The sequence below is a fragment of the Papio anubis genome, chromosome 5 (genome assembly GCF_008728515.1).
Source record: "Papio anubis isolate 15944 chromosome 5, Panubis1.0, whole genome shotgun sequence".
Classification (NCBI taxonomy): Eukaryota; Metazoa; Chordata; class Mammalia; order Primates; family Cercopithecidae; genus Papio; species Papio anubis.
This window is the reverse complement of record NC_044980.1, coordinates 70,411,802-70,438,802: the sequence shown is the minus strand read 5'-3', so window position 1 is coordinate 70,438,802 and position 27,001 is coordinate 70,411,802. Positions and strand designations below refer to the sequence as shown.

The following is a 27,001-nucleotide window of genomic DNA, read 5'->3' as shown; positions in this document are numbered from 1 at the left end:
CTGTTGGATTTAATGTGATAATATTATATCAAACAGTTATTCATTTATAGTCATAAGGGACATTGGCCTGTAATTTTCTCTTCTTGTGATGTTTTTATCTGGCTTTGGTGTCAGGGTAATGCTGGCTTTGTATAAGGAGTTAAAAAGTGTTTCCTCCTCTTCACTTTTTGGAAGAATTTGAGAAAGATTAATGTGAATTCTTCTTTAAATGTTTGGTAAATTCATCAGTAAAGCCATCTGGTCCAGGACTCCACTTTTTGGGGAGGTTTTTGAATACTGTTCCAATCTCTTTACTTATTATATGTCTGTTAATATTTTCCATTTATTTTTGAGTCAATTTAAATAACTGTGTATTTCAAGGAATTTGTTCATATCTTCTAGGTTATCTAATTTGTTTGCGTACAATTGTTCATAGTAGTCACATAGTTCCTTTTCTCTCTGTAAAGTCGGTAGTAATGTCGCCACTGTCATTTTCAACTTTAGTTATTTGCATTTTCTCTTTTTTCCTTTGTCAGTCCAGCTAAAGGTTTTTAAATTTTGGTAATCTTTGCAAAATACCAACTTTTGGTTTCATTGATTTGCTCTATTTTTTCTATTTTCTATCTTGTTTATCTCTGCTCTAATTCTTATTATTTCCTTCCTCCTACTAGTTTTGGGTTTCATTTGCTCTTCTACTTCAAGTTCCTTATGGTATAAAGTCAGGTTATTGATTTTAGATTTTCTTTTTTAATGTAGACATATATACCTATAAATTTCCCTTTACTGCTTTTACTGCATCCTATAAGTTTTGTCGTGTTGTGTTTTTGTCTCTAGGTATTTTATAATTTATTTTGTGCTGCTTTTGCGTGTGACTCATTGGTTGAGTGTTTTAATTTCAACATATTTGTGAATATTCCAGTTTTACTTCTGTCACTGATTCCTGTTGTGGTTAGAGAAGGTAATTCGTGTGATATCTATCTTTTAAAATTGATTGAGACTTATTTTGTGGCCTAACATATGATGTGGTCTAAGAGAATGTCCTACATGTACTTGACATGAACATTTATGCTGATATTGTTGGGTAGCATGTTCTTTATATGTGTTAGATGTAATTAGTTTATTGTGTTTGTTTATGTCCTCTATTTCTTTATCTTCTGTCTGGTTGTTCTATCTATTATTGAAAGTGGGCAAATGAAGTCTGCTACCATTGTTGTAGAACTATATCTCTCTTCGATTCTGTCAAGTTTTGCTTTATAAATTTTGAGGGTCTATTATTAGGTGTGTAAATATTTATAATTATTATATCTTTTTGCTATATTGACTATTTTATTAATATATAATATAATGTTTCTGTTTGTCTTTGGAAACTTTTTTGATTTAAAGTCTATTTTGTCAGATATTAGTACAGCCGCTCCAGTTCTCTTTTGGTTACTATTTGCATAGAATATCTTTTTCTGTTCTTTCCCTTTTGATCTATTTGTGTCTGATCTAAAGTCAGTCTTTCATAGATAGCATATAGTTGGATCCTAGAGTTTGGGTTTTTTGTCAATTTGCCTTTTCTTTGGACAGTTTAGTCTATTTATATTTAAAGTATTACTGATAAAGAGGAATTTCTATTTTGCTATTTGTTTTCTATATGCTTTATAGTTTTTTGTACCTCATTTCCTCTATTACTGCCATCTTTTGCGTTTAGCTTATTTTTTGTAGTAAATGTTTTGATTCCCTGATCATTTCCATTTACGTATATTTTACAGGTATTTTTGTGTTTACCATGAGAATTACATTTAACATCCTAACGTTATAACAATCTCATTTTAATTTATACCAATGTAACTTCAATTGCATACAAAAACTCTGCTCCTATATTGCTCCACCCCCACCCTTTCTATTGATGCCACAAATTACATCTTTATACATTGTGTGCCCAATAATATACTAATCTTGTAAAAAGTTCTTTCTTAGCTGTCCTAAGAGGAACCAAGGGAGGAAGTGTTCACCCCTGGACCCGTGCTTTAAAGGATCAGCAGAATGTTCCTTACATCAGAGTAATGTGGCAGTGGGCAAACCCTAAAGAGCATGAAGCAAACCCTAAAGAATGTGGATAATCAGAAGGATAAAATTTAGGCTATTTGCACAACCACATTGTCTCATTTGAAGATATTCCTTCCAGAACTGAATTCCTGATGTCTCTGGGCTTTGTTTTACTAAAGATAAGTCCGTCTTTCCCAGGGGATAGTCTCTGTTTTGGTCTGTCTTCAACTGTATGCAGACTGCAATTTGGGGCTAGCACACAGAAGGCAACATGCTCCTGATCCTTGGGAGTGTGTTCTTGCTGAGTGCACTCAAAGGAATACAAAGATGAATTATAGGAGAGTCCAGTTCCAGAGAGACTGTAAGTTTGTGCAGCTGCTCACGACTAACTTACCTTAAAGTGGAATATATGGCTCTCTCTTATTGGTGACTGGGATATTCTGCCTTGTCCCTCCAGAGCAGCATTTTATGTGATTCCTTTCTGCTTCTCTAGTGCATCTGTGTCCAACACATGTTTGCTGAATTAATGCATTGGTTGGGACATCTGTAGGTTCCCTACAACAATTTACTGCTAGGAGGATTATTTGAACCTAACAAATACATATGCAAATATATATATTTACACTTTTGCAAACATGATATGTATAAGTAGTTCCTAGACCAGCGATTTTCAGACCTTGCTACTCATCAGAATCACCCGAGGAACGTTTCCAAAACCCTGATTCCTACGTTCCAACCACAAAGATTATTTTAATGAGTCTGAGGTGGAAACCAGGAATCTACATTTTCAAAACCTACCCAGGTAATTCTGATATGCAGTCAGCATAGAGAACCACAGCCCTTTTGACTACCTAAGAAAATTTAGTAGTCAAAAAAGGTATATGAACTGCCTTCTATTCTTGAGGGAGATTCTGTTAGTATAGCATACAGTCAAGAACACTACCAATGCAGTCACTTCCTAGCTGTTATCTTTAGACAAATTACCTAATCGTTCACAGCTTCAGTTTCTTGATGTGTAAAATAGAGGATATAGGTTTACCATGAGGATTTATGTAAAGCTTCAGCGCAGAAGCTGTACTATACAGCACACGGTAAATGTTGGCCAGATTTATTCGGGTGTACACATAAGCCACTGGATTTGTCTGGATGCAGAAGTCTACTGCGGTACACCTTCTTCAGCCAGCTCTTGGGAAAGCGGGGGAGGTTTCCTGGTACCCCAGGAAGTGGAGGATACTAAAGCCATGTCACAGGGAGGGGGACTATTCTTGGTGCGCGCTTGCTCGCCGGCGTCTAGTTGCTGCTCCGCGCGCGTCCACCAGGGGCCGCTCGAGCTACCTAAGCTCCGTGGGCTACCCGGCGGCGCCCCCGCGCGTGCTCACTCGGAGCAGCGCGCGCCCCGCAATCGCCGCAGCCGTCCCCGCCTCCGGCCGCCGCTCCGAAGTGATTGCCCAAACCAAGCCTCTGTGGCTGGGTACGGAAGCGCTTTCGGGACAAAAATTCTCCCTCAACTGTGGTCTGCATTCCTTCGGCCGGTGGGCTGATCTGGGGCGGGAAGTATTAGCGCCTCAGTTGCGCTGCAGCCGGGGAGGAAGGAGGAGGCCGAGCCCGGGGTGGAGTTCTGGCAGACGGGCTAGACCGGGCGAGACGCCGCCGCTGCCCGGATGTTGCGATGGCTGATCGGGGGAGGCCGAGAACCGCAGGGACTGGCCGAGGTAAACTCCGGGCGGGCCTGCCCTGCGCCCTCCGAGCTTGCTGGAGGGGCGGCTTCGTTCCGGTTCGGCCTCCCTGGGTTCCGACCGCGGGGACCCGGGCGGAGGCGTGGCTGGGTGCTGAGTTAGTTCAGTTCGCAGTCCTCACGCCGGTGGGGGCGGAGGGCGCGCGAGCCGGGGCTCCTTGGACCGGACCCGGCGGGCCCCCAAACGCACCCTGGAGTTGCAGACCCCCGGCCCCGTTCCACGGCTAGCCGAATCGTGAGACCCTGGCTCAGGGTCTGCAGTCCTATTGGGACCTGTGACAACTTAGGGCTTCTGGCTACCGAAACTATCTTCATTTCCACTTAAAAAGTATCCAATTTAGCTAGAAACGAACGAGTTGTAACCGCAGCTTTCCACTTTTGGTTTGAATTGGTGCCTCTTCCTGGTGTCAGCTGATCCTAGCTCAGGGAATATAAAATTAATTTACTTATCCAAGAACCAAAAAAGGATATAATTATTTTTAAAAAGTAATAATTTGCTTCAAGGTCAAGAACATGATTTTCTAATTAACTGCTGTTTTTGGTTTCATAGTCACACACTCTTCATGGGCGAACAGACCGTGTGTAATGAGATTTACATTTGAAATGTGAATACAATGATTTTTGCAGTCTTGAAAATTTTGAGGTCCGGAATTTATTTCCTATGCCACACAAGAACAGAATTTGTGAATTCCATTTTATTTCTCATAGGAAGTATTTGTTTAGATTGTTAAAAGTAAGAAATTGGATTGTTGAGAGTAGGCAGTCTACTGTTTTAACTTCCTCATGTCTTTGCAGTTGATGGTATTGTCTGTTTTTAAAATTTTCTTGTTTCATATTAATCCTAAATCCTTGAGATTGTGGAAGAATTGTGGATTACTAAATAGCCACATATTGTATATACGACATTTTGGATAATTCTGTTTTAACCTGGTTCTTTGGTGAATCGTGTAATTTGATTAACCAGTTCTCCCATTCCTGGCAAGTTTTCACTGGAGGGGAAGCAGTTTATACAGTTTTCAAATTTCTCACCACAACCTCTGCTAGAAGGAAGACAGAATAAATGCAAAATTAATGCTTTGTGGTGATTTTTTTTTTTTGGAAGACATTTATGCATGTTTTAAATTTATATATTTCTTCATATGAAGGTAAATTCAGTTGTATAACTGCTGTGAATTTGTACATTATCAGAACCTGTGATTTTCCCTAATTTATTCAAGAACTTTGTATCCAGGCTTCTCGTTTAAGCAGTGGTTCTCAACTGGGGTGATTTTTGCCCCGCAGGAGGCATTTGGCAATGTCTGGAGACATTTTTGATTGTCATGCCTTGCAGAGCGGCAGTTCTACTGGCATCTAATGTGTATAGACCAGGAATGTTGCTAAATATCCTACAATGCACAGGACAGCGCTCAACAACAAAGAATTATCTGGGCCGGGAGCGGTGGCTCACTCCTGTATTCCCAGCACTTTGGAAGGCCGAGGGGAGCGGATCACTTGAGGTCAGGAGTTCAAGACCAGCCTGGCCGACATGGCGAAACCCTGTCTCTACTAAAAATACAAAAATTAGCTGGGCGTGGTGGTGCGGGGAAAAAAAAAAAAAAAAATTATCTGGCCCAAAAATATCAGCATCAAGTTTGAGAAATCCAGAGTCGATTTCATGCCTTCCTTTATTCATTTAGCAAACACGTATTGAGTGCTTGTAATGGATGAGGCACTGTTTCACTATTTTATGTCTTTGATGTGCAGTTTAGTTTCTGCCGCATTTTAACTGAGAAACATGCTTTCTGAAAGCTGAGTTGGATTGGCCCATTAATTTTTTTAAAGTGAGGTTTAATAGGATGCAATTTACATAAAATTCACCCTTTTGTAAATTTATTGTGATTTGAAAATACTGAAATTCATGATTCGAATTTGTGGTAGGAGAAGTGTTTTATGTGGAATTGGTAGTTATTTAGTTGATATAAGGAGAAATAATATTTAGTATTAGAACATGATATCTTAAAGCTTTTAAAAATCTTGTGTTCTCAGATGTATACCATGCAGTTGTATTCCAATATGGTCTTACAAATCATTTTATCTCTTTTTTTGTCTTTTGTTTTTTGCTTTTTTTTTTTTTTCCAATACAAGAAATCTCCTTTACAGACAATAGGTGAAGAACAAACCCAGAATCCCTACACTGAACTGCTTGTACTAAAAGCTCATCATGATATTGTACGATTTCTGGTACAGTTAGATGACTACAGGTAAGAAACTATAGTGATCTAATTGACTATTGTGTGGGAAGAGGTTTTAGGGAATTTTATGTTAAACACCTTTAAAATTAATACATCTTTTCTAAAAATTTTAAAACTGATCATTAGTAACATTTAGTAGATATTAAAATTGGCCTCTGATGAAATACGTATCTGGAGTCTTTTTTGGCCCAAAGTCATGGTGTCATGTCTGGTGATTTGAGAGTTTGTTTGTTTGCATTCTCAGAAATATTCTTAATAGTTTAAAAGAAGTGTATGACTTTAAAATTTGGGTGGGAGTTATAACAGTATATCAAGGAGAACCTGTATTTGAGAAACAAATATGGTAAATGTTTAAGTATCAGGTACCTACCAGGAATGTTTTATTTTTTAGTGGAAGGTAAGGATTTAATCCAAAGTTTTTGTTATTGGTGAAACCACTTGAAAATGTACATTATTCTGTACTTCCTTGCTAACATGTATAATAGTTGTGTTTAATATATTTGCAAATAAAGGTGAAGGTATATAGGTTTTAGGACTGTAGACTATTATTGATCTGTATATATGTATATTAAACCCATATTCAACTATATATTTCTCCTTTATAGCATGTTTCACCATAACAATTACATAATTAGTGGTGTAACTCAGTATTTTCATCCTCTCTAAAATGTAAGCTTCATGAGAATGAGGCTGTTTTTCTTATTCACCATGTTTTCTTAGTACCTAGTACAGTGCCTTACAGGTAGCAGATAATTCATAGATGGTGGCTGAGTGAATGATTCCCTAGACTACTAAGCATCTACATTGTGTGCCATCCTTATCCCCCAACTTCATTTCTGTTGTCTCTACAAGTTTTTCCGCTTTTATCTCTAATTTTCTCTTTTGCCTTTGCTGTTTTTATTCTTTCATTTTTCAGTCCATGGATGAGTGTTACTGTGATTATTCCTAACTCTGACCACCACTTCTGCTATTAACCTTGTCTTTCCTCTTCTTTCTTTTTTTTTTAAATTTAATTTTTTAAAATAGAGACAGGGTCTCACTATGTTGCCCAGGCTGGTCTCGAACTCCTGGGCTCAAGCTGTCTTCCTACCTCGGCCTCCCAAAGTGTTGGGATTACAGGCGTGAGCCACCGTGCTCAGCCTTCTCTCCGCTTTTTAAATGTTACTGGTATTTAGTTGCTTTTACCATGTGCAGTGCAGTTCTGACATTACCTGGAGTTAGGTCAAATTCCACAGGTGAAGGGCATAGTCTATACAACACCCCTTACTGGAGACACTAGCTGCAAGCCATGTATGGGTTTGTAGGCCACCTGCATGTCCACCTGCTGGCTACAAGTTCCCACTGTTCCTTCAGGTCTGATAGTTCACTAGAAGGACTCACAGAACTGAGAAAAGCACTATACACAGGATTACAGTTTTATTATAAAAGATACAAATCAGGACCTGCCAAATGAAAGGATGGATATAGGGCAAGGCCTAGGGGGTCCCACATGCAAAGCTTCCATGTCTCAAGACTCCTCGCCCTCTTGGCACATCAGTGTGTATCACCAATGAGTGAGCACACTTGAACTTTGGGTGTCCAGAGCTTTCATTCGTAGGCATGATTGTTTGAATCACTGGTCACATAACTGAACTCAATCTTCAGTCCCCACCCTCCCCACCATGGCTGGTAGCACAAAGCCCATACCTTTAAATCACGTGGTTCATTTTTCCAGCTTGGCCAGCCTCTTTCCTGATGTTATCTCAGGGCCCACTGTGAGTTGTTCCGTTAGCATAAACTTAGGTGTGGTCCAAGGGACCCACCATGAATATGAAGACATTTTTACCACTTGGAAAATTCCAAGGGTTTACAGACTCCCTTCTAGGAACCAGAGACAAAGTCCAGCAAAGTTATTAAACAGTACTGTGTTTCTTAACTTTTGCTTGAAAAGATTTGTCTCATGTATATTACTGGCCTGTCAGCACTGTTTTCCTATTGTGGTGCAAGTCAACCAAATCATGACATGTTAATCATCTGGAGCCTTTTTTTTGGCAGTATTACTTGTTGCTGTGTCCTGAGAGACACTCCATTTATTTAAGTGGTCATTTTTGTGGGGAACTGATTATTTCTGGAAAGGTAAGATTTTGGACAGCTAAAGTTTTCTTGTGCTATATTTTACCCGAGTAAGTTGCTAGATTAAAGAAAATCTGGGGCCGGGCGCAGCGGCTCACGCCTGTAATCCCAGCACTTTGGGAGGCCGAGGTGGGCAGATCACGAGGTCAGGAGATCGAGACCATCCTGGCTAACACGGTGAAACCCCATCTCTACTACAAATGCAAAAAATTAGCCGGGCGTGGTGGCGGGCACCTGTAGTCCCAGCTACTTGGGAGGCTGAAGCAGGAGAATGGCGGGAACCCGGGAGGCGGAGCTTGCAGTGAGCTGAGATTGTGCCACTGTACTCCAGCCTGGGCGACTGAGCAAGACTCTGTCTCAAAAAAAAAAAAAAAAAGAAAATCTGATAATTTCTTATAATCACGAATACTTGGATGTTAAGGAATCCTAAAGTTATTTTGTCTAGGAAAGTTAAATAATAAATACACAGAATGTGATCAGGTTGTGGACTTTAAATGTTTATATAAATTGTTAAGAGTCCATGTTCATTGTTGTCTTTCCTCTGTGAAATATCCTCTTGGCTATTCCTATCCCATAGTGAGAAGATGACTCTGTAGAAGAAGCCAGCCTATAGAATAATGGTTAGTGTACAAACGCTGACATATATTTGGTTCTGTTTTCCCCACGGTGGTGCTCACATATACTTTAGCTGTTTAATGATAGAGTAAATATTCTGTAAAGAGTAAAAAGCCATCTGTGAGTATGTTAGTTATCTATTGCTCTATCAGCTATCACGCCAAACTTACTGGCTTAACACATCCCCATCTATTTAGCTCATTATTCTGCAGGATGGCAATTCGGGCTAGGCTCAGCTGGGTGAGTCTGTCTTTGCACCAGGAACAGCTGATCTGGGCTAGGTTCACTTATGCCTCTGTCAGCTGGTAGATTGGCGGGGGCTGGCTGGTTCATTTCAGCTGAAGGTCTTAGCTGAAATGACTGTGGTCTCCCTCCATGTGATTTCTCAGGTGCTTGTTCACATAATGATCATGGAGTTCTAATAGCAGAAGGGCAAGCCCCAAAGTAAGACGCTTTTCAAGTCTCAGCTTGCATCATGTTTGCTGCTGTTTCATCAGCCAAAGCAAGTTAGGAGCTGGCACAAATTCAGTGAGTGGGTAAATAAACTTGACCTCTCACGGTAGAAGTAACTAAGTCCTATTGCTAATGGTGGTGGGAATATTGGGCGGGGGAATAATTTGTGGCCAGTTTCTGATCTACCACAGTGAATCTGAGATAGACGAAGAAGCCTGCTTTTTGGCTTTTGTAATGCAATGATGATACGACTTCATGATTCACATTTAATTCTTTGAAAAGTCATTATCAAATTTACATATCAAGTATGAAGTTTTTCAGTCATTTGCTGACCTGTAGAACTTTCAGTCTGTATGTTGTTTTTAAAAATTTAATTCTGTAGTGTACTAAAAAAAAAAAAAAGAAAGTCATTCTTGGTAAGGACACAGGAAAATCTACGAAGTATAAACATATTATGAACAGAATTAAGAACTGAATGTTTTTACTCTTAATAGTTTAGAATTATCTTTACCACTGCATATGTACATTATGCATTGTCAAATTAGAGAAATACCTTTCCAGTTTTTAAGTTTTATATCGTTACACTTTTTTTGTTTCTTAGTTTTTGAAGACATTACACTTTGTTTTTTTTTGGTCAGCTGTTATAATCCAGGTTTCACGCTTCAAGTCTTTAGATAATATCATCTTATTGAAAATTTTGCAGAAGGATTTTCTTGTTTTCTCGGTGGCTCAGCTAAAATCAGTGAGTGGAAAATTTTCTCAGATTGGTTTTTGAAGATACCCAATAAATCCTGTATAACCTAACAGACAGCTGCCTTTTCTTTTTTTCTTTAGTATTTTTTGAACATGAAGTGAGGGTCATATTGATTGGGAGATCACTAAAGAAGGCTAAGCCTCAGCAACAGTCTTCCAAAAAATGGACTGTGCTAAAATTGCATGTAATACTCTAGCATTTGACACATTAAACTAAACTGAGTTCATAACACATTTTAAGAAGAGTTTTCTCTGTTGCTCATTTGACCATTCCTTGCTCCTTCAGGAAACAGACAAGGTTGTGTAGGATGGTGATCATGACTGGAAAAGAATCAGATGACCCATGAAGTGCCAGACTGGAGAACAAAATGTGCCTCTAGGATGGTTGGTGAAGCTGTACATTCACAAGAAAGTAAATAAACTCAGTATAGCTTGATCCACTAAAAGTGAACAATATGCTGATTTTTAAGGAAATATTCTCAAGCTAAACATATTCTTTCTTATACACTAACCTTCAGAGAATAGAAATCAGTATAGTTCAGATCCTAGGATCTGGGTCCCCTGGGAAACAGTCAGTATAGTTTAGATCCTTCTAGTACCTGGGTTCCCTGGGAAGGAGACACTAAAACGGGGTTAAGCATGCAATAGGTTTATTAGAGAGAAAGCCAATGAAAGGAGAAGGGAGGAAGCAGAATTGGACAAGAGGAGCTGTCTCAGACTCTGATGCAGATGTGACAAAGTCTCTGCCAGCCCAACCTTTCGCTGGAGGAAAGGTTGCTCTTTAGAGTTCTCTGCTGGATGTAAATAACTAGGGCTTTGTACTTCTGCCTTGCTTGGTTATTTGCCGAGGGTCCTTCATGAAGAACATGCACGTGGCTTCTATCTTGCTTAAATCCCAGTGACTAGGAGCCAACTGAGCTAGTATAACTGGCTTGAAAGCAGAAATGGATCCTGAAGTCAACAGCTGGAGGCAGTCAGATAACTAGATTCCTCACAGCTGAGCAGTGAGTCCTCTCTTGAAAGGGGATCTGGGAGGCAGGTGTTGGTGTTTGCTACGCTTCCATAGTTGCAAGGTGGTCTATTTTATTTTTAACTTGCATGAACATACTCATTGGCTATGTCTTTGGGCAGCTTTTTCAGAAACTGTAATTATGCCATTGGTTAATATTTGATGGCTTGAAAAAGTTAATACAATTTTTAGAGCTATTAACGTACTTATGCCTGGAAAAGAGGGTATAAGCAGAACCCTTTTTATCACAAATTCCGACAGCTACAATATTAATAACAGACTCCATATCTGGCAGGTTTTTTTTAAAGCACTTACATCCAGTGTGACATTGACTTTAGACAACTTTATTATAGTAAATTTTACTGAAATCTGTTAACCAAATAACTTTTCTATTTCTAAAACCCCTAATCCGCCATGTGTGGTGAACCTGTTGATTGAATTTCTGTTGTTTTGGATCGTGCCCTGAATCAAGTTAGGGAATTACGGCAGTGTCATCACACAGATGCATGTGCCACCCTTGCTACTTTTCTCCTTGTTTCTAATAATTTTGTCCTTTCGGCTTGTGTTTTGGAGCTGTAGCTGAATTTTGTTTAATTGGATAAGATGTTGCAGGGTTTGGGAGGATGACAGGAGTGAGTGAAAAGGTAATTGCTGCTTCATGCAGTAGCATAGAATCAAATGTTGGGATAAGGACAGCAAGTGTCTAACAGTATTTCAGTTTCAAATTCGTCACCTTAGCAGTAAAACTCTATAATTTCTAGAAAAAATCAGTCTCTCTCAACTACAAAATACCCTTACTAGGCATTTGAAAATTATTTTCTTGATCTAAAGATCTACATCTTTAGAATGTAGCTTAAAAAATCCATCTGGCAACTTGAGCATGGATACGGGAAATAACTGCAATGAATTGCAACATATCACATATGTTTAAATCTATGTGTTCATAATGATACTTCACAAAGAGAACTCACCTTTGGAGAATGCTGGGGAACTAACTCATTATTTTGAAAACTGGTAAATAAAGGGGCAGAGTCAAGATCTATACTGCCTTTCTTATATAAACTGTGTCTTGGGATCAGTAATAATTGAGAAGAAATTTCTCTTTATAGAAGAATTCAGGCTAGGAAGAATGATAGAATATTGTAATTTTGCAACCTCTAATGTATAGGGGAGGAAAACACTTTTCTTTTACCTATCTTAGATTCATTGACCAGGACTCTACAACATAGACATACAAAAGACAGGTTAATGAGAGAAAAAGAAGTATATCGATGCGTACATTGTGTACACACACAAACGCACGAGTACTCAAGTTTAACTCATAGGGGTGGTTAAAACTTGGGCTTAGGCTGGGCATGATGACTCAGCCCTGTAATCCCAACACTTTGAGAGGCCGAGTTGGAAGGATTCCTTGAGCTCAGGAGTTTGAGGCTAGCCTAGGCAACATGGCAAAACTGTATTTCTATTAAGAAATACAAAAATTAGCTGGGTGTGTTGGTGCACACCTGTGGTCCCAGCTACTTGGGAGGCGGAGGTAGGAGGATCACTTTAGCTCAGGAGGTTGAGGCTGCAGTGAGCTGTGATTGGGGCCACTGACTGTAGCCTGAATGACTGAGTAAGACCCTGTCTCAAAAAAGAAAAATAAAACTTCGGCTTATATAGTATCTTAGCAGAACAAGAAATTTGTTGAGTGACAAGACAAAGGAAATGGACTTTGAGTTTCTTGGGGTGGCAAATTGTAAGAAGGCAAATATATGATGGAAACTGATGGTAGAGAAGGGCTCATTAATGAGGTTGGTTTGTGTAAACTCTTGGTGTCATCTAATCTGTGATAAAGGTTTTTATCCCTCTCCTGGTATGGGAAGTGGGGTAGAGGTTTTAGGGGGGCACTTTCACAAGGGTGATTTGTGGTTTTTTTCCCCAGGTAGATGTGGGGAGGACAGAGCTCATTCTGTGCCTGCATTTTCTCAGTTGCCTTAAGCCAAAGATGATAATGTCAGAGTGGCATAGTTTGGGGTTACATGCTCTGAACCCCTTCAAATGAAGTAATGAATTTAGGCAATGATTATTGATGGCCTAAATCATAACATATACACACAAGACAGCCAGAAATTATATTTCCTGATGGAGTATACAATCTGCCTCTGGGGTAGTCTTACCAAAAGTCAGATTTGGATCTATTTAGTCTCTAGATTTAACTATCAATTAACAAAAAATGCAGAGGACAGAGGTGCATGTTGGATAACAACACAGGAAAGGTAGCCAGCAAAATCCAGACTGTGAGAACTCCACAAGACAGGTGACCTTTTTTTCAACAAATAAATTGCAAGGAAAAATAGATGGAGAAAAAAATCATTAGAATAAAAGAGATATTAGAGATATATCAACCAAGTATACTATATAAGCCTATTTGGATCCTGCTTCTAAGTGTTTAAAAAAATGTGATCAGGTAAATTTGATCCTTGACTGGGTATTTGATGACATTAAGGAAGTAAATGTCAAGTAAGGAAGTAAATGTTAACTTAGGTGTGATGTAAAAGAGTCCTTAGAGATGCATTCTGAAATACGAAATGAAATACAGTGACTAGGATTTGCTTCAAAATAATTTACAGAGGGATTGGATTGGGTACAGATAAGACACTATTGGCCATAAGTTGATAATTACTAGAGACAGGCAGTGAGTACATGTGGCTTTTTATTATGCTCTTCTCTCCACTTTTGTATATATTTAAATTCTCCATAATGAAAAGTTAAAGATCTATATTTGAAATAGAGGAAATAAAAATGTCAATTTAAAAGGTATTTATGCCTCTGTATGAAATAAAATGTTTTCTTAGATATTACTAGTGTTTTGAGTGTTCAATGGAGAACCACCCTTGTTTCTCTTTGAGAACAGAATTTATTGAGAATAGATGCAGGAATCATACAGATGAACATGAACATATCAGCTTCATAAAGTAATAACCGATACAAAGCTGGATTACAGGATATGGCTCTTTGTTGTTTTTTTTTTTTTTTTGAGATGGAGTCTCGTCCTGTCACCCAGGCTGGAGTGCAGTAGTGTGATCTCTGCTCACTGCAACCACTACTTCCCGGGTTCAAGCGATTCTTCTGCCTCAGCCTCCCTAGTAGCTGGGACTGCAGGTGTGTGCCACCACACTGAGCTAATTTTTGTATATTTAATAGAGACGGGGTTTCACCATATTGGCCAGGCTGGTCTCGAACTCCTGACCTCGTGGTTTGCCTGCCTCGGCCTCCCAAAGTGCTGGGATTACAGGTGTGAGCCACCGTGCCTGGCCAGGATGTAGCTTTAATATGCACCCACAGTGGGTTTCCTTACACTTCAACCTGAGTCACGTAGACTTTTTTAATGAATCCCTGGGGCAACTGAACAGTTGCTGGCCTCCCATTCAGATACGGGCTTACCTCAAAAATAAGAGCAGACTAGTATGTTCTCTGTGAACAGATGAATCTTCAGAAAACCCACAAGGGGCCGGGCGCGATGGCTCGTGCCTGAACTTTGGGGGGCCAAGGCGGGCGGATCATAAGGTAAGGAGTTTGAGACCAGCCTGCCCAACATTGTGAAACTCCATCTCTACTAAAAATACAAAAATTAGCCATGTGTGGTGGCAGGTGCCGGTAATCCCAGCTACTTGGGAGGCTGAGGCAGGAGAATAGTTAGAACCTGAGAGGTAGAAGTTGCAGTGAGCTGAGATCGTGCCATTGCACTCCAGCCTGGGCAACAGGTCAAGACTTCATCTCCAAAAAAAAGGGCAACAGGGCAAGACTTCGTCTCCAAAAAAAAAAAACAAAACAGAAAACCCACAAGGGTCTGAACTGAGCATGCCTAATTCATTGTCTCAAGCAAGTGGGGCAGAGAGAGACCAAGAATGTTTCTCTAATAATAGGAGTCCTCCATGGAAACTTGAGTGCAGGGGAATGGAGGTTCACCTAACAGAAGTCACAGAGATTTTTTTGGTATTCTAATACTGTAATCTTGATGTGCAGTTTAGCTTTCTATTTGTGATTTGGGGAGGGAAGAACTTACCAAATGTTTTACCTTTGCAAATAACCATGGGAACTATGAAATCTTTATTTGTGAGCTAAAAGACCTTAGACTTTTAGATGTTAGAGTTGTGTTAATATAATACATTCTTTTTTAAGGAAAAGAAATTAATGTTGAAGTAGATCTAATTAAGGAATTAGTTGTGTCAGCATCTATGGCTCTTGAAAATGCTTTGAAATTTCCTTCAGCTGCTTTACAAGTCTCTCTCTGGATGCTTCTCTAATTTTCTTCAAGTAGTTCTAGCATACAAACATATACTTTAAATGAAAATTGTGCTATTTTTTAGGTTTGTCTCATTTCTAGCATTGTAGCAGCATTTTTTCAGTGTTATTTTATTGTAAATAAATGTAATAATGACTTCAGGCAATGATTATTGATGGGTGTTAACATCACACCCACAAAAATGACTGCCAGAAATTATGTTTCCTAATGGAGTATACAAACTTTATTTTTTACAAATCTTTATTAAGCTTTGCTGTCGTCTCAGCCACTGTTGGAAGGAACGAGAGAACACTTTCTCAGAGATGTTCAAAGAGAAGGTGTTTAGAGGGAATTATTTTTATACATTAAGATGGTTGTAAGTGAGAGTTCTCTAAGGACTCATGATCTAGACCCTATAGCATCACTTAGTAATGTTGGACTGTGAGTTCTTGAAGGGCAAGAACAATCTCTTGATCTTAATTCTCAGAGTTAAGCATCTATATAGTTAGTGCTTAGTAAGTATTTCTTGAATGACCGAGTAACTTATGGGCTATCATAATAAATTTAGTTCTCATAATTAGGGGATGAGAGGATGGAACATTCTAGAAGGTCTGCCATAGGTCTTTGTTAAACCATGTTTCACCTTGTTGAACTTGTTTTTCATGAATATAATTTTTGCTTAGTCATTTAATTTTGTAGTCTCAAGGAGTATTTTTAAAGACTTGGGTTTTTTTTTTTTTTTTTTTTTTTGGAATCTTGCTCTGTTGCCCAGGCTGGAGTGCAGTGGCGTGATCTTGGACTTGGTTTTAAGTTAAAAAAAAAAAAAAAAAAAAAATGAAGTATATGGATAAGAATTGGACAGGAATATGAAAAAATACAGAAATGTACTTTTGTGTGGCAGGTTTCTGGGTTTTAAATTTTTTAAATTTCTATTTTTTGTGGTAGTATATTTACATTAATTATAATGAAAGGAAAATATGGGGTTACATTACTGTCATTAACGAATCTATTTCACAGAGCCCTTGAACACTTAAATGTTTGCTTATGCATTCATTTATTCATTCAACAAGCATTTCTTTAGCACTTAAAACCTGCCAGAGGTAATCAGAGATTCATTAGACTGGCAAGTGCCATGTTATAAAGATAAAGATCAATAAATATGGTAATTCTTATAGTTCATGATTCTAACAAGCATATTTTTTTCTATTTTAACATCTCTAAAATTTGGACACATCATATAATTGTGTCTTTCAATTGTAATTGGCAGTATGTTTTCCTTAATGATAAATAAGAGTGTCTTACAATTGATGTCTTAGATTTGATGAAATACGGTATATTTCTAAACATTCATTAAGTTTTAAGATCTCAAAGCAAGAACCACATGTCAGGTGTCTTGACATTTCCCTAACTCCTAGCACGGAATCACACTAAATACATTTTTTGCTGATCGGTAAAGAAACGTTTCTGTCAAAATCTTATTTTTAGGCTTAAGTTTTTGCCCTCTATTAGAGTGTTTTTAAAAATTAGTATGTAAAATGTTTTCTGGCAATATTATTATTCTTCCATTGGATAGAATAGCTGAAAACTTATTGACATTTTAATCCTTTTTAATTTTATAGTTCATTACTTCTTTTCAGCAGTTACAATTAGGAATTCTTGGGTTGTATTTCCATTTCTGATTTGCAGATGGTTGAAGTGTATGCTTGACTGACTAGGATTTAGTTTAAGATAAACTGATATAGTATAGCTAGTTTTTCATTATCCATCATAGTAGGATGGATAATTGTAATTTGTGAATGATATCTCAACCCTTTATTCGTTTTTTTATGACAGGTACTAATATGTATCAAAGTTATACTGGTTTGTATTTTAAAGCTTAAAGTTTCCTCTTTAGGGGAGGTAGTAATAAATATTGAAATGGCAAAAAAAAAAAAAAAAAATGGTAGCAATAGAATATATATAAGAATAGAAGGCCTGAATAATCTACCAACCAGGTAATTGACCTTGGAGCAATAAAAAATTGGCTGTGATTTCATGCATTACTGTTGAGCCTTATTTAGATTTAACTTTTGTTCTCTACTGATTGAATTAAAGTTTGAGGTGAAATGCTCTGTATCCCATTTCTAAACTCTCAGCTGTTCTCAGTCATCTCTCATTGTGAACTCATGAAAGTCAAACATGATAAAACAATCATAAGAAGTTAAAAATTAGGGTTAGAAAAAAAGTATGTATTTTAAACTTGCAATCTTCTAAATGGCAGAAAAGCAATTATAAGAGTTTAAAGAATCAATAGAAATTGATGTTTTATACCAAAGAACACTTAAGACCTTGAGTCCTGCCCTCCCCACTGTCACTATATGAATAAAAAGAAATCAATAGGCCCAGAAACATAAGCTGCTAAAGATTTATTTCCAGCAACTATTTTTGATATTCAGGGTACTATTTATTAATCTGATTGAGAAAATGTAGATAATTAAGCATAGGAAATCTATTTTTATTTTTAAAATGATCATTTTCTTTTTAATCTCTAGATCTTTTATATCTCACATTTTAAAATAAGAATAAATGATAGGCGTGAATTTAAAAATAACTATGTGATTTTTAGCCAGTTACCTAAATTTAAAAGGTCCTTTCCATTAAAAAGATAGGTAGTTCTGTATTTAAAAATTATTAAAAGACTTTGTCAGACTGTATTTGATCAATTTCAGATCTCCTGAATAATCTTAGTTCTACCAGTAGTAGATGTACTCAAAGGGTTTTGAAATAAGAACTGAGTATGGGAATTGTCTGAGCCAGTGAAGGCACTGAACTTTGAAACTGAAGTTAAGAAATTTGAACATGAAACTCAGTTTGGAGTGTTAAAGTATTTCATGACTGAAGTAGTGGGATTTTGTTATAAAGGGGTAGAATTCATTAGAACAGATGCTCACATAGCATCTGTTAATTATCGGGGGACAGTTATATGTCATTCATAGCTGGCTCTCTTTAATACCACTTCTTTCTCTTTTACTAAAAAAAAGAAAAAACCTCGATTTGAGTGAAAGCGATATTATGGGGATAGCTTTAAATTGATTCTGAATCATTAAAAATTATTTACAAACTTGTGTACAACATTAACAATAAATTATTTGACATGCTTACAGTGTGATTATTGTATCCTATTTTGTTGGGTTAGTATAATATGATGATGGTGAATTTTAGTATAATATGATGATGAATAATCCTGTATGACAGGTTATTCCTCTTGATAGTGTTTGTGTTAAGGGTATCTTCTACTCTACAGAATTTGGTTGTTGTCCCTGTGTATATGGTGAATGGGATGTAAAAAGGAGAGAGAAGCTATAGTAGAGTGTCACAGCTCATTTTTCATGCCATGAGACAAACTTTACCTGTGCATTTCAAGCATCTTCACTAAAAAACAACAAAAAACCCTAAAAAAGTCCTCAAACCTTCCAAACCAAGAACAAAGCATTTATGTGGAAAGACTAAGGAGTTGAACTGAGCAAAGGATAGATCTTGACTTTAAATACAATTATTTACAGACAGAATAATAAAGTAATGAATTTATCTAACGTTGTGATCAGTTCCACCCCTGGAATATCACTTCCTATCACTGAAGCCACTTCTCAGCTTGGTTTCATTTCACTTAAGTCAAGGGTTTCTTAAAATCATGGAATTTGAAAGCAAAGAAGGACTTTAAAGATTATTTTTACATTTCTAGCAGGTTATTCTTTGTAAACCTATAAATGTCTTATTTATCTTTTGATCTTTCATACCTGGCACAGTACCTGGAATGTGTTTCATAAATATTTTTAAAATTAGCTCAAAGAACTTGATCTTCGTTAATATTAGTAAGTCAAAGTACCACTAATAAGGTTTGATAGTTCTTAATCTTAGTAATTAAATGTCAACAGTGATTTTTTTTTTCTTGACCCTTTTTCCCTAACCAGATTTGCATCTGCTGGTGATGATGGAATTGTAGTTGTGTGGAATGCTCAGGTGTGTATTGATTGTGTGTGCATTGTGTAATAAAGATATGATTATATAGTTGAGTATGTATTCATATAAATACTATCTGGGGATACATTTGCATATCATTATCATTAATTGACACATTAATATTTGAAAAGAGCTACTTAGGATAAATCCATATACAGTGGGGACCAGTATTTCATAGTGAAGAGGGAAAGTTTTTTAAATTAAGATTTTTTTTCCAGCTGGGTATAGTGGCTCGTGCCTGTAATCCCAGCACGTTGGGAGGCCAAGGCGAACGGGTAACTTGGGGCCAGGAGTTTGAGAACAGCTTGGCCAACATAGCAAGACCCTGTCTCTACCAAAAATACTAGAAATCAGCTGGGCATAGTGGCACACACCTGTAATCCCAGTTACTCAGGCGACTGAGGTTGCAGTGAGAGGAGATCATGCCACTGCACTCCAGCCTGGGTGACACAGCAAGACCATCTCGGGGGAAAAAAAAAAAGTTTTTTCCTAAGAAATGCCAAAGTATGAAAATTCAAAAAATACAAAATTTTAATCTTATTTAACAAAATTTAGGTTATCAGTAGCTATGCCCAGACTTCCAAAATGAATAAATGAATTGTGTTGATTTTTGTGAGACACACAAGTTTTCTTTCAACATTGCTTAATAGCATAATGTGACATTTTTCTCATGTTTGACTTAATATTAAAAAAGACTTTTTAAAAAATAAATACTTAAGGCTTCATCAGTTTCTTCAGAGCCTCCCTTCCTGATCATTTGTTACTCAAATTGTTCTTTTTCGAAGTGTTTATCTTCCTCTCACCTTTATTTTGGATTGTTACCTAGTCTGACTGTGTTAGATCTTTATTTTTCAATGGCTTTGCCTGTGATAAAAGCAGTTCTTTAACATTATTTTCACCACATTCATGAAGTCCTGCAATCTTGGAAAGATTTGCCATTTACATTGTATTTTTGCATGTATACTACTTGGTAAATTAGTGAGAGACTGATAGATGAAGACATTGGATGGATAGGAATAGATGTTGGTGTTAAATAGCGATGGAGTGGAGACTGACTTTCTAAGTGGTTAATAAATGAGTGGATAGATATACTTACGTGTATGTAGATACATATACAGTTGTTATGCTGACTTTTATCTTCTTCTATGACCTTATAACTGGAGACGTCAATAACAAATACTTGGACAATGGGGACTCCATATTTTTTTTCTGCAAACTAAGTTACTGATGTTTTTATGCTTAATTTACACAATTACATTTTTAAATTTATAGAAAAGAATACTCCTTAAAATTTTCTACAAAAATATACTAAAAATTAGCATTTTGTATTAGAAAATCATCAAAATTATTTATGGCTATACTTTCAGCAGTTGTTTAGATTCTGTGTGATTGCTTAAGTTAAATTCTAAGTAATTTTAAATGGAATGTATATGTATATTCTATATGCCAGTTCTACTTAATGTTGTCATTTGTGATTATCTAAATTGTGAAAGCTAGGCCTATTAACATTTTTATTGGTATTTCAGACAGGGGAAAAACTTTTAGAACTGAATGGACACACTCAAAAGATAACCGCTATTATTACATTTCCTTCCTTGGAATCTTGTGAAGAAAAAAATCAACTCATCTTGACAGCCTCTGCTGATAGAAGAGTTATTGTATCCTTTAATCTGGAAGAAATGAACAAGCTATAGTGGCCCAACGAGCCACTACATACATTATTAGTCTTTAGCTGATAGGGTCTTGTCTGTATATTCTTGTTACAGCAAAAATGATTTTTGTTCTATTATGAGATACCATTTATTAGGTATCTGATAAGTATTAGACTGGAAATAGGAGGTTAAGGCTTGTTATTGATGGAAACTCCACGACTCTTGCTGTTCTTTCCAGAGTTACTCTCTCACATTGTATAAAATTGATAAAATGGAAGAATGTGGACTTAAAAATAATTCATTTTATTATCTCAATTTACTTTTCAATTTAGGGAAACAACGATGAGTTGGACTGGAGAATAATTTACTTTTTTTTCCTCACTACAGAGCAGAAGAAACCAAATAGTCCCAACCCATAAAAATCTTTTGAGCATCTGAGTCTGACAGAAAAGTGAATTACCATTTGTTGTGTGTTTAATATTTAATAATTAACAATTTTATAAAAGGAAAATTACTTTTTCTTTACCCACACTTTTAGGTAAAAAGTTAAGATGGAATAGCAGTAGTAAAGTGCTTATGTGTAACAGGCATTGTTCTAATTGTTTTACATATGTGAACTCATTTAATCTTTAAAATTAGCCCTTTGACATAGGTATTTTTAATTATTCCTTTTTTTTTTGAGACAGAGTTTTGCTGTTATTGCCCAGGCTGGAGTGCAATGGCGCAATCTTCACTCACAGCAGCCTGTGCCTCCCGGGTTCAAGTGATTCTCCTGCTTCAGCCTACCGAGTAGCTGGGATTACAGGCCTGTGCCACCATGCCCAGCTAATTTTGTATTTTTAGTAGAGATGGGGTTTCACTATGTTGGTCAGGCTGGTCTCAAACTCCTGACCTCTGGTGATCCACTCACCTTGGCCTCCCAAAATGCTGGGATTATAGGTGTGAGCCACCACGCCTGGCCTTATTTTTAATTATCCTTATTTACAGATGAAAAAGTAGAGTCACATAGAGGCTAAGTAACTTCCCCATGGCACACAGCCAGTGTAGGGCAGAACTGGCAAGTCTGACTGCAGAGTCAGAGCCCCAAACCACTGTACTTCATAAAATGTTTTCTGTAAACAAACTCAGCCCTTTAATATCTGTATGTGGAACTGGCTTTGTGAAGTCCAGAGTCAAGTGCTTATGGATTACTGTTATCTCTCATTACTTTTATTTTTTAAAAAAAAGGTGTCAGTTTTTTTTTTTGAGATGGAATCTCTCTCTGTTGCCCAGGCTGGAGTGGAGTGGCACAGTCTCAGCTCACTGCAGCCTCTACTTCCCGGGTTCAAGTGATTCTTCTGCCTCAGCCTCCCAAGTAGCTGGGACTACAGGTGTGCGCCACCGCACTTGGCAAATTTTTTTGTATTTTTAGTAGTAGAGATGGGGTTTCACCATATTGGCAAGGCTGGCCTCAAACTCCTGACTTTGTGATCTGCCCACCTTGGCATCCCAAAGTGCTGGGATTACAGGCATGAGCCACTGTACCCGGTCAGATTAATTTTTAAAAGTATATGCTCATCTGAAAGTTCTGTTTAAACAGTTTCAAGCATTGATGAAGTTTTGGAGTAAGCCCAAAGGTATAGGTATTTCTTAGGCTCTTATAGAACCAAGATACAGACTGTAACGTGCTTTAAATGAATTCATCAGCTGAAGTGCTTTCTAGACAGATTGTTTATAGCTGAAGAAATGTCAAGAAAAGGTTTAAATGGGGGATAAACTCTCTACATACATACATATATACACACACGTATGTTTGTGATTACGATACAACATAAACAAGGGCATAAAATTCACTCAGATGGTTAGGTCAGAGTTGCTTGATTGCTACTCTGTAGAGGCAAATATTATGAAATAAAGCTCTCTTTTTTTGATATCAGTGTAATCTTTGCAGAAATAGAATTTAAAATACTTTGTTAGACCACTCCTAAGACACTATAACAATATTTTAAGGCAGTGATTAAAATTACGTACGGAAGTTAGTAGCTGGGACAGTGTCACTATGAATTTTACCTGTAAATGATAGTATGAACTCATTTCCTTTGCTGAATGATTTTTGTTGTTAGAAAAAAATTCTAGGCCACTTATTTGGCAATCTCTCTTACCCAGATGAATTCTAAATTTACTCTGCTTGCGTTTTTACTACAGGTTGAGCATCCCTAATCTGAAAATCCAAAATCTGAAATGCTCCAAAATCCAAAACTTTTTAAGCACTGACGTGATGCCACAAGTGGAAAATTTTATACCTGACATCATGTGACAGGTTGCAGTCAAAATTTTATTTAATGCACAAAATTGCCAAAAATATTGTATAAAACTACCTTAGGCTATATGTATAAGGTGTATATGAAAAATAAATGAATTTTGTGTTTAGACCTGGGTGCCATCCCCAAGATAGCTCATTAGATATATGCACATATTCCAAAATCCAAAAAAAATCAGAAACACTTCTGGTCTTCAGCATTTTGGATAAGGGATACCCAACCTGTAAAAACTAACTTCCTTAATTAAATACTGAAGGTAGATAATTTTTTAAAGCAATAGCCTTAAGAGCTCAAGTTACTGAATATTAAACATTTTGCTTGCAAAAAGTGAAATAAGTGAAAAGGCTGTGAGACACTACTAGAATTGTGGTAAATACAAGGCCAGAAAACATTTCCTAATTACTGGGAGCACTTTTTGTATGCTAGCAGTTTGTTTCATGTGTTATATACATAAAACGTAATTCTCATGATAATCCAGCTCCATCTAAAACATGACACAGAATGTAGATGGTCCCTGACCTAGGGTGGTCTGACTTAGAGTTTTTCAACTTTATGATGGTGTGAAAGGGAGGTGCATTAAGTAGAAGCTGTACTTTGAATTTTGAAGTTTGATATTTTCTCACACTAGTGATACATTGGACGATAGTCTTTACCAGTGCTGGGCAGCAGCTGCCTGGAGCTGCAGCTCCTGGTCAGCTGTGAGATCACAAGGGTAAACAGCCTTACTCTACAGTGTACTGTGTTGCCAGATGCCTTTTTTTTTTTTTGCCCAACTATAAGTTTATGTATGTGTTCTAAGCACATATAAGTTAGGACAGGCTAAGCTATGATGTTTGATAGGTGTGTTAAATGCATTTCGACTTGGGATATTTTCCACTTAGAATGGGTTTATTGTGGGAGAAAACTGTACTTTAAGTCAAGGCACATCTGTATAATAAAAATATAACAAAAGGCATTGGCCATGATAAGGTTAACTAGTTGTGAAATTAGTTTCAATTTTTAATATGTGCATATACATTTGTATCCATAGTACATACATGTATGTAAATGTGTTTTCAGACATGGTGTGAAATGTATTTCTTACTATAGGAAATGGTATAAAAGTTTGAAAATCACTGTGCTTCTTAAGTCAAACTAAACTCAGATGTTTTGTGAGAGGCCCTCTGATTATGTTAAATGCATATACAGGTAATGGTAATACACTGTTAGTGTCTTCTCGAATCAAGATAACAGTAGTAAATCATGCTATCCACATTATAGGGAGCTTTCAGTAAATACTAATGGACATGATAGTTTTGGTATAAGTACTTTATGCTTATTAGATTACGGTAGGCTATTCTGGAGAATAAACTTTAAACAGTTGCAATATTTAGTGCTTGTAAAGATTCAGTACTTCAGACCATTCATTATGTTGGCATTTTCAAATAATTTGATAGTAAAATTTACCTCAAACTTATTTTAGATCATAAGCCTGCTTTGCTAAGTTGATGACTCACTATATGAATTCATTTTTGTGGTGGTATAAACACTAAGTATTTTATGTTTTATTTAAAGAATTTCTAACTGCTTAACATTTGTGGTTTAATTGTTAATTAGAAAAGTTATAATTGAGATTTTAAAATTCTGTCTAGAAATTATTTCTTAACATAAATTTAGGTGTGGGATAGTGATACTGGCAGACAAGTTCAGAGAATATCATGCTTCCAGTCTACTGTAAAGGTAAAATCTTAAGTAAATATGAGTTTTTATGGCAATCTATTTTTGTCTGAGAAGACATGGTTTAAAAAGTTAGATGAAATTACTTTAGTGGGTCTTATGAATTATTTCTTTCCACACACTTGTAGTCATTTCATTCGTGTGACACCAGATTTTTGAGAGCATATGTATTAAGTGTTAGAATGTTTCCATTTGAAATTAGAGCAAGGGATAATCCCAATAGCAAGATAAGGAAAAAGGTAGTACCCAGTATGTTTTTTTGTAGGTAGTTCTAGGAAGAGATATTACTTGCAGAATGACCATAATAGTAGCTGGTCTGTTTTCTTTATACTTTGAATTTAAAATATAGAATTATTTGTCCCGTGACCTCTGCCTTCACTAAGGTCACAAAGGCAAGACATGTCAGTTACTTAGTTTCAAAACTAAAAACTGACATGGCTAATTTGCTGCTACTGTTAGTCTTATTCATTTTACAAACAGTGATTGGGGCTGATTATATGACAGAAGCTCTGCTACATTTTAGAGAAACAAACAGATAAGACTAGGTTGCTTGTAATACCTACAGAAATTAAGTGTTCAGAGAAAGTGCCACTGTTTTTTAGTAACGTAAGCAAGTTTTGGTAAAAGATAGTAGTAGTATTAGATGTTCTCTTATTTACTTTAAGGATAACTGATCTCCATATTGGAGCTCTTTTGTTTCTTTTTTTTCTTAATGTAAAAAGAATTGCTGTGTGCCACTAGTTAGGATAGTTCATTTTTTCCCAAAAAGGCAGGATCTCTGGTAGCCATCTCATGGCACTGTGCTGTTCAAAATATCAACTTAGTCAAGTTTCAGGGGAAGAAAGTGCCATGTACTATATATGCTTTTATCTAACTTAACAGTGGATTTTTAAAGAAGTCGTTAAAGTATTGATTTGATTAAAATCTCTATGTGGCCTGAAATGATGCGCCATTTACATTCCTTTAAAAATATTCTTGCTATCTGAAAAACTAAGGTCGTTAAGTTTCCAATGAAAATACATGGCTTGAAGGAACAAAGAAAGAAAAAAATTTAATGTATTTGGGGGAAATTCCTTTGGTAAACTGTGTTATGAACTGGTTATAGGAACTGGTCACTAAAAAAGTATCTTATTCCAATAAAGTGAAAGTAGTTTTAAAAGGGGTTTTACCGTGATGTGAATCAGCTAGATATTTGTGTTTGTTTTCTCCTGCTGTGATACTGTTTCACATAAAAATTGTTAAAAAATAGCATTGCACTCATTTAATTCAGTGGTCCAGTTGTTCTTGAATAGATAGCTTATCTAAGAAATTTATATCCCCAATATAAGAAATACTATCATTTACTTTTTGAACTAGCAACGTTTTTTAAAGGGTTGATGTTAGCAAGGAGATAGTGAAATTGGCATTTTATTGCATATTGAGACTATAAATTGATGTCTTCCTGGAAGGTAGTTTGGCATTATGAATGAATCTAAATAAATTATTATAGGTATTAATCCAGTGATCATTCTAGAAAACTCTTTAAAGGAAATAATCAGAAAATAGGGCAGAGATTTATGAACAGAAATGTGTACTACAAATACATTTTTATAAATGGATGTTTGGAAGTGCCCTAAATGTCTTATAAGAAAATAAATTATGGTAGATATATATACTAAAATTTATATTTCAGAAGAATATTAAAAGAGGAAAATGCTAGTGGTAAAATGTTAAGTAACAAAAGCGTATATTATCCTCAATAAAATATTATCAAACCAAATTCAGCAACATCTAAAAAGGATTATACACCATGACCAAGTGAGATTTATCCCTGGAATATGAGCTTAGTTTAACATCTGAAAATTAATCAATGAAATACACCCTAGTAAGAATAAAGGACCAAAACCACAGGATCATCTCAACAGGAAACAGAGAAGGCATTTGACAAACTCCAACACCTTTCATGATAAAAATACCCCACAGACTAGGAATAGATGAGAATTTCTTTAACCTAATAAAGGGCTTCTGTGAAAATCTCAAGGCTAATTTTGTATTAATGGTGAAAGGCTAGGCTGGTGTGGTGGCTCATGCCTGCAATCCTAGCACTTTGGGACACCAAAGTGGGTGGATTACTTGAGCTTAGGAGTTTGAGACCAGCCTGAGCAACATG

General features: G+C 36.7%; 1 protein-coding gene across 10 annotated transcripts in view; it reads left to right on the top strand.

The window, feature by feature from the left end:
• Positions 1 to 3,308: 3,308 nt before the first annotated feature.
• WDR41 (WD repeat domain 41) overlaps positions 3,309 to 27,001 on the top strand; it is a 49,520-nt gene continuing 25,827 nt past the window's right edge. For 2 of the 10 annotated variants that reach the window (XM_009208649.3, XM_003899844.4), the window contains exons 1-5: positions 3,309 to 3,722; positions 5,870 to 5,985; positions 19,136 to 19,184; positions 20,711 to 20,842; positions 24,793 to 24,855. In XM_009208649.3, the coding sequence (XP_009206913.1) occupies positions 3,672 to 3,722; positions 5,870 to 5,985; positions 19,136 to 19,184; positions 20,711 to 20,842; positions 24,793 to 24,855 (411 nt within the window). In that variant the 5' untranslated portion in view covers positions 3,309 to 3,671. Of the gene's footprint in view, positions 3,723 to 3,852; positions 5,242 to 5,869; positions 5,986 to 19,135; positions 19,185 to 20,710; positions 20,843 to 24,792; positions 24,856 to 27,001 lie in introns of those variants that run through there. The other 8 variants (XR_002522599.2, XM_021939482.2, XM_031666259.1 and 5 more) reach the window with 7 other exon arrangements.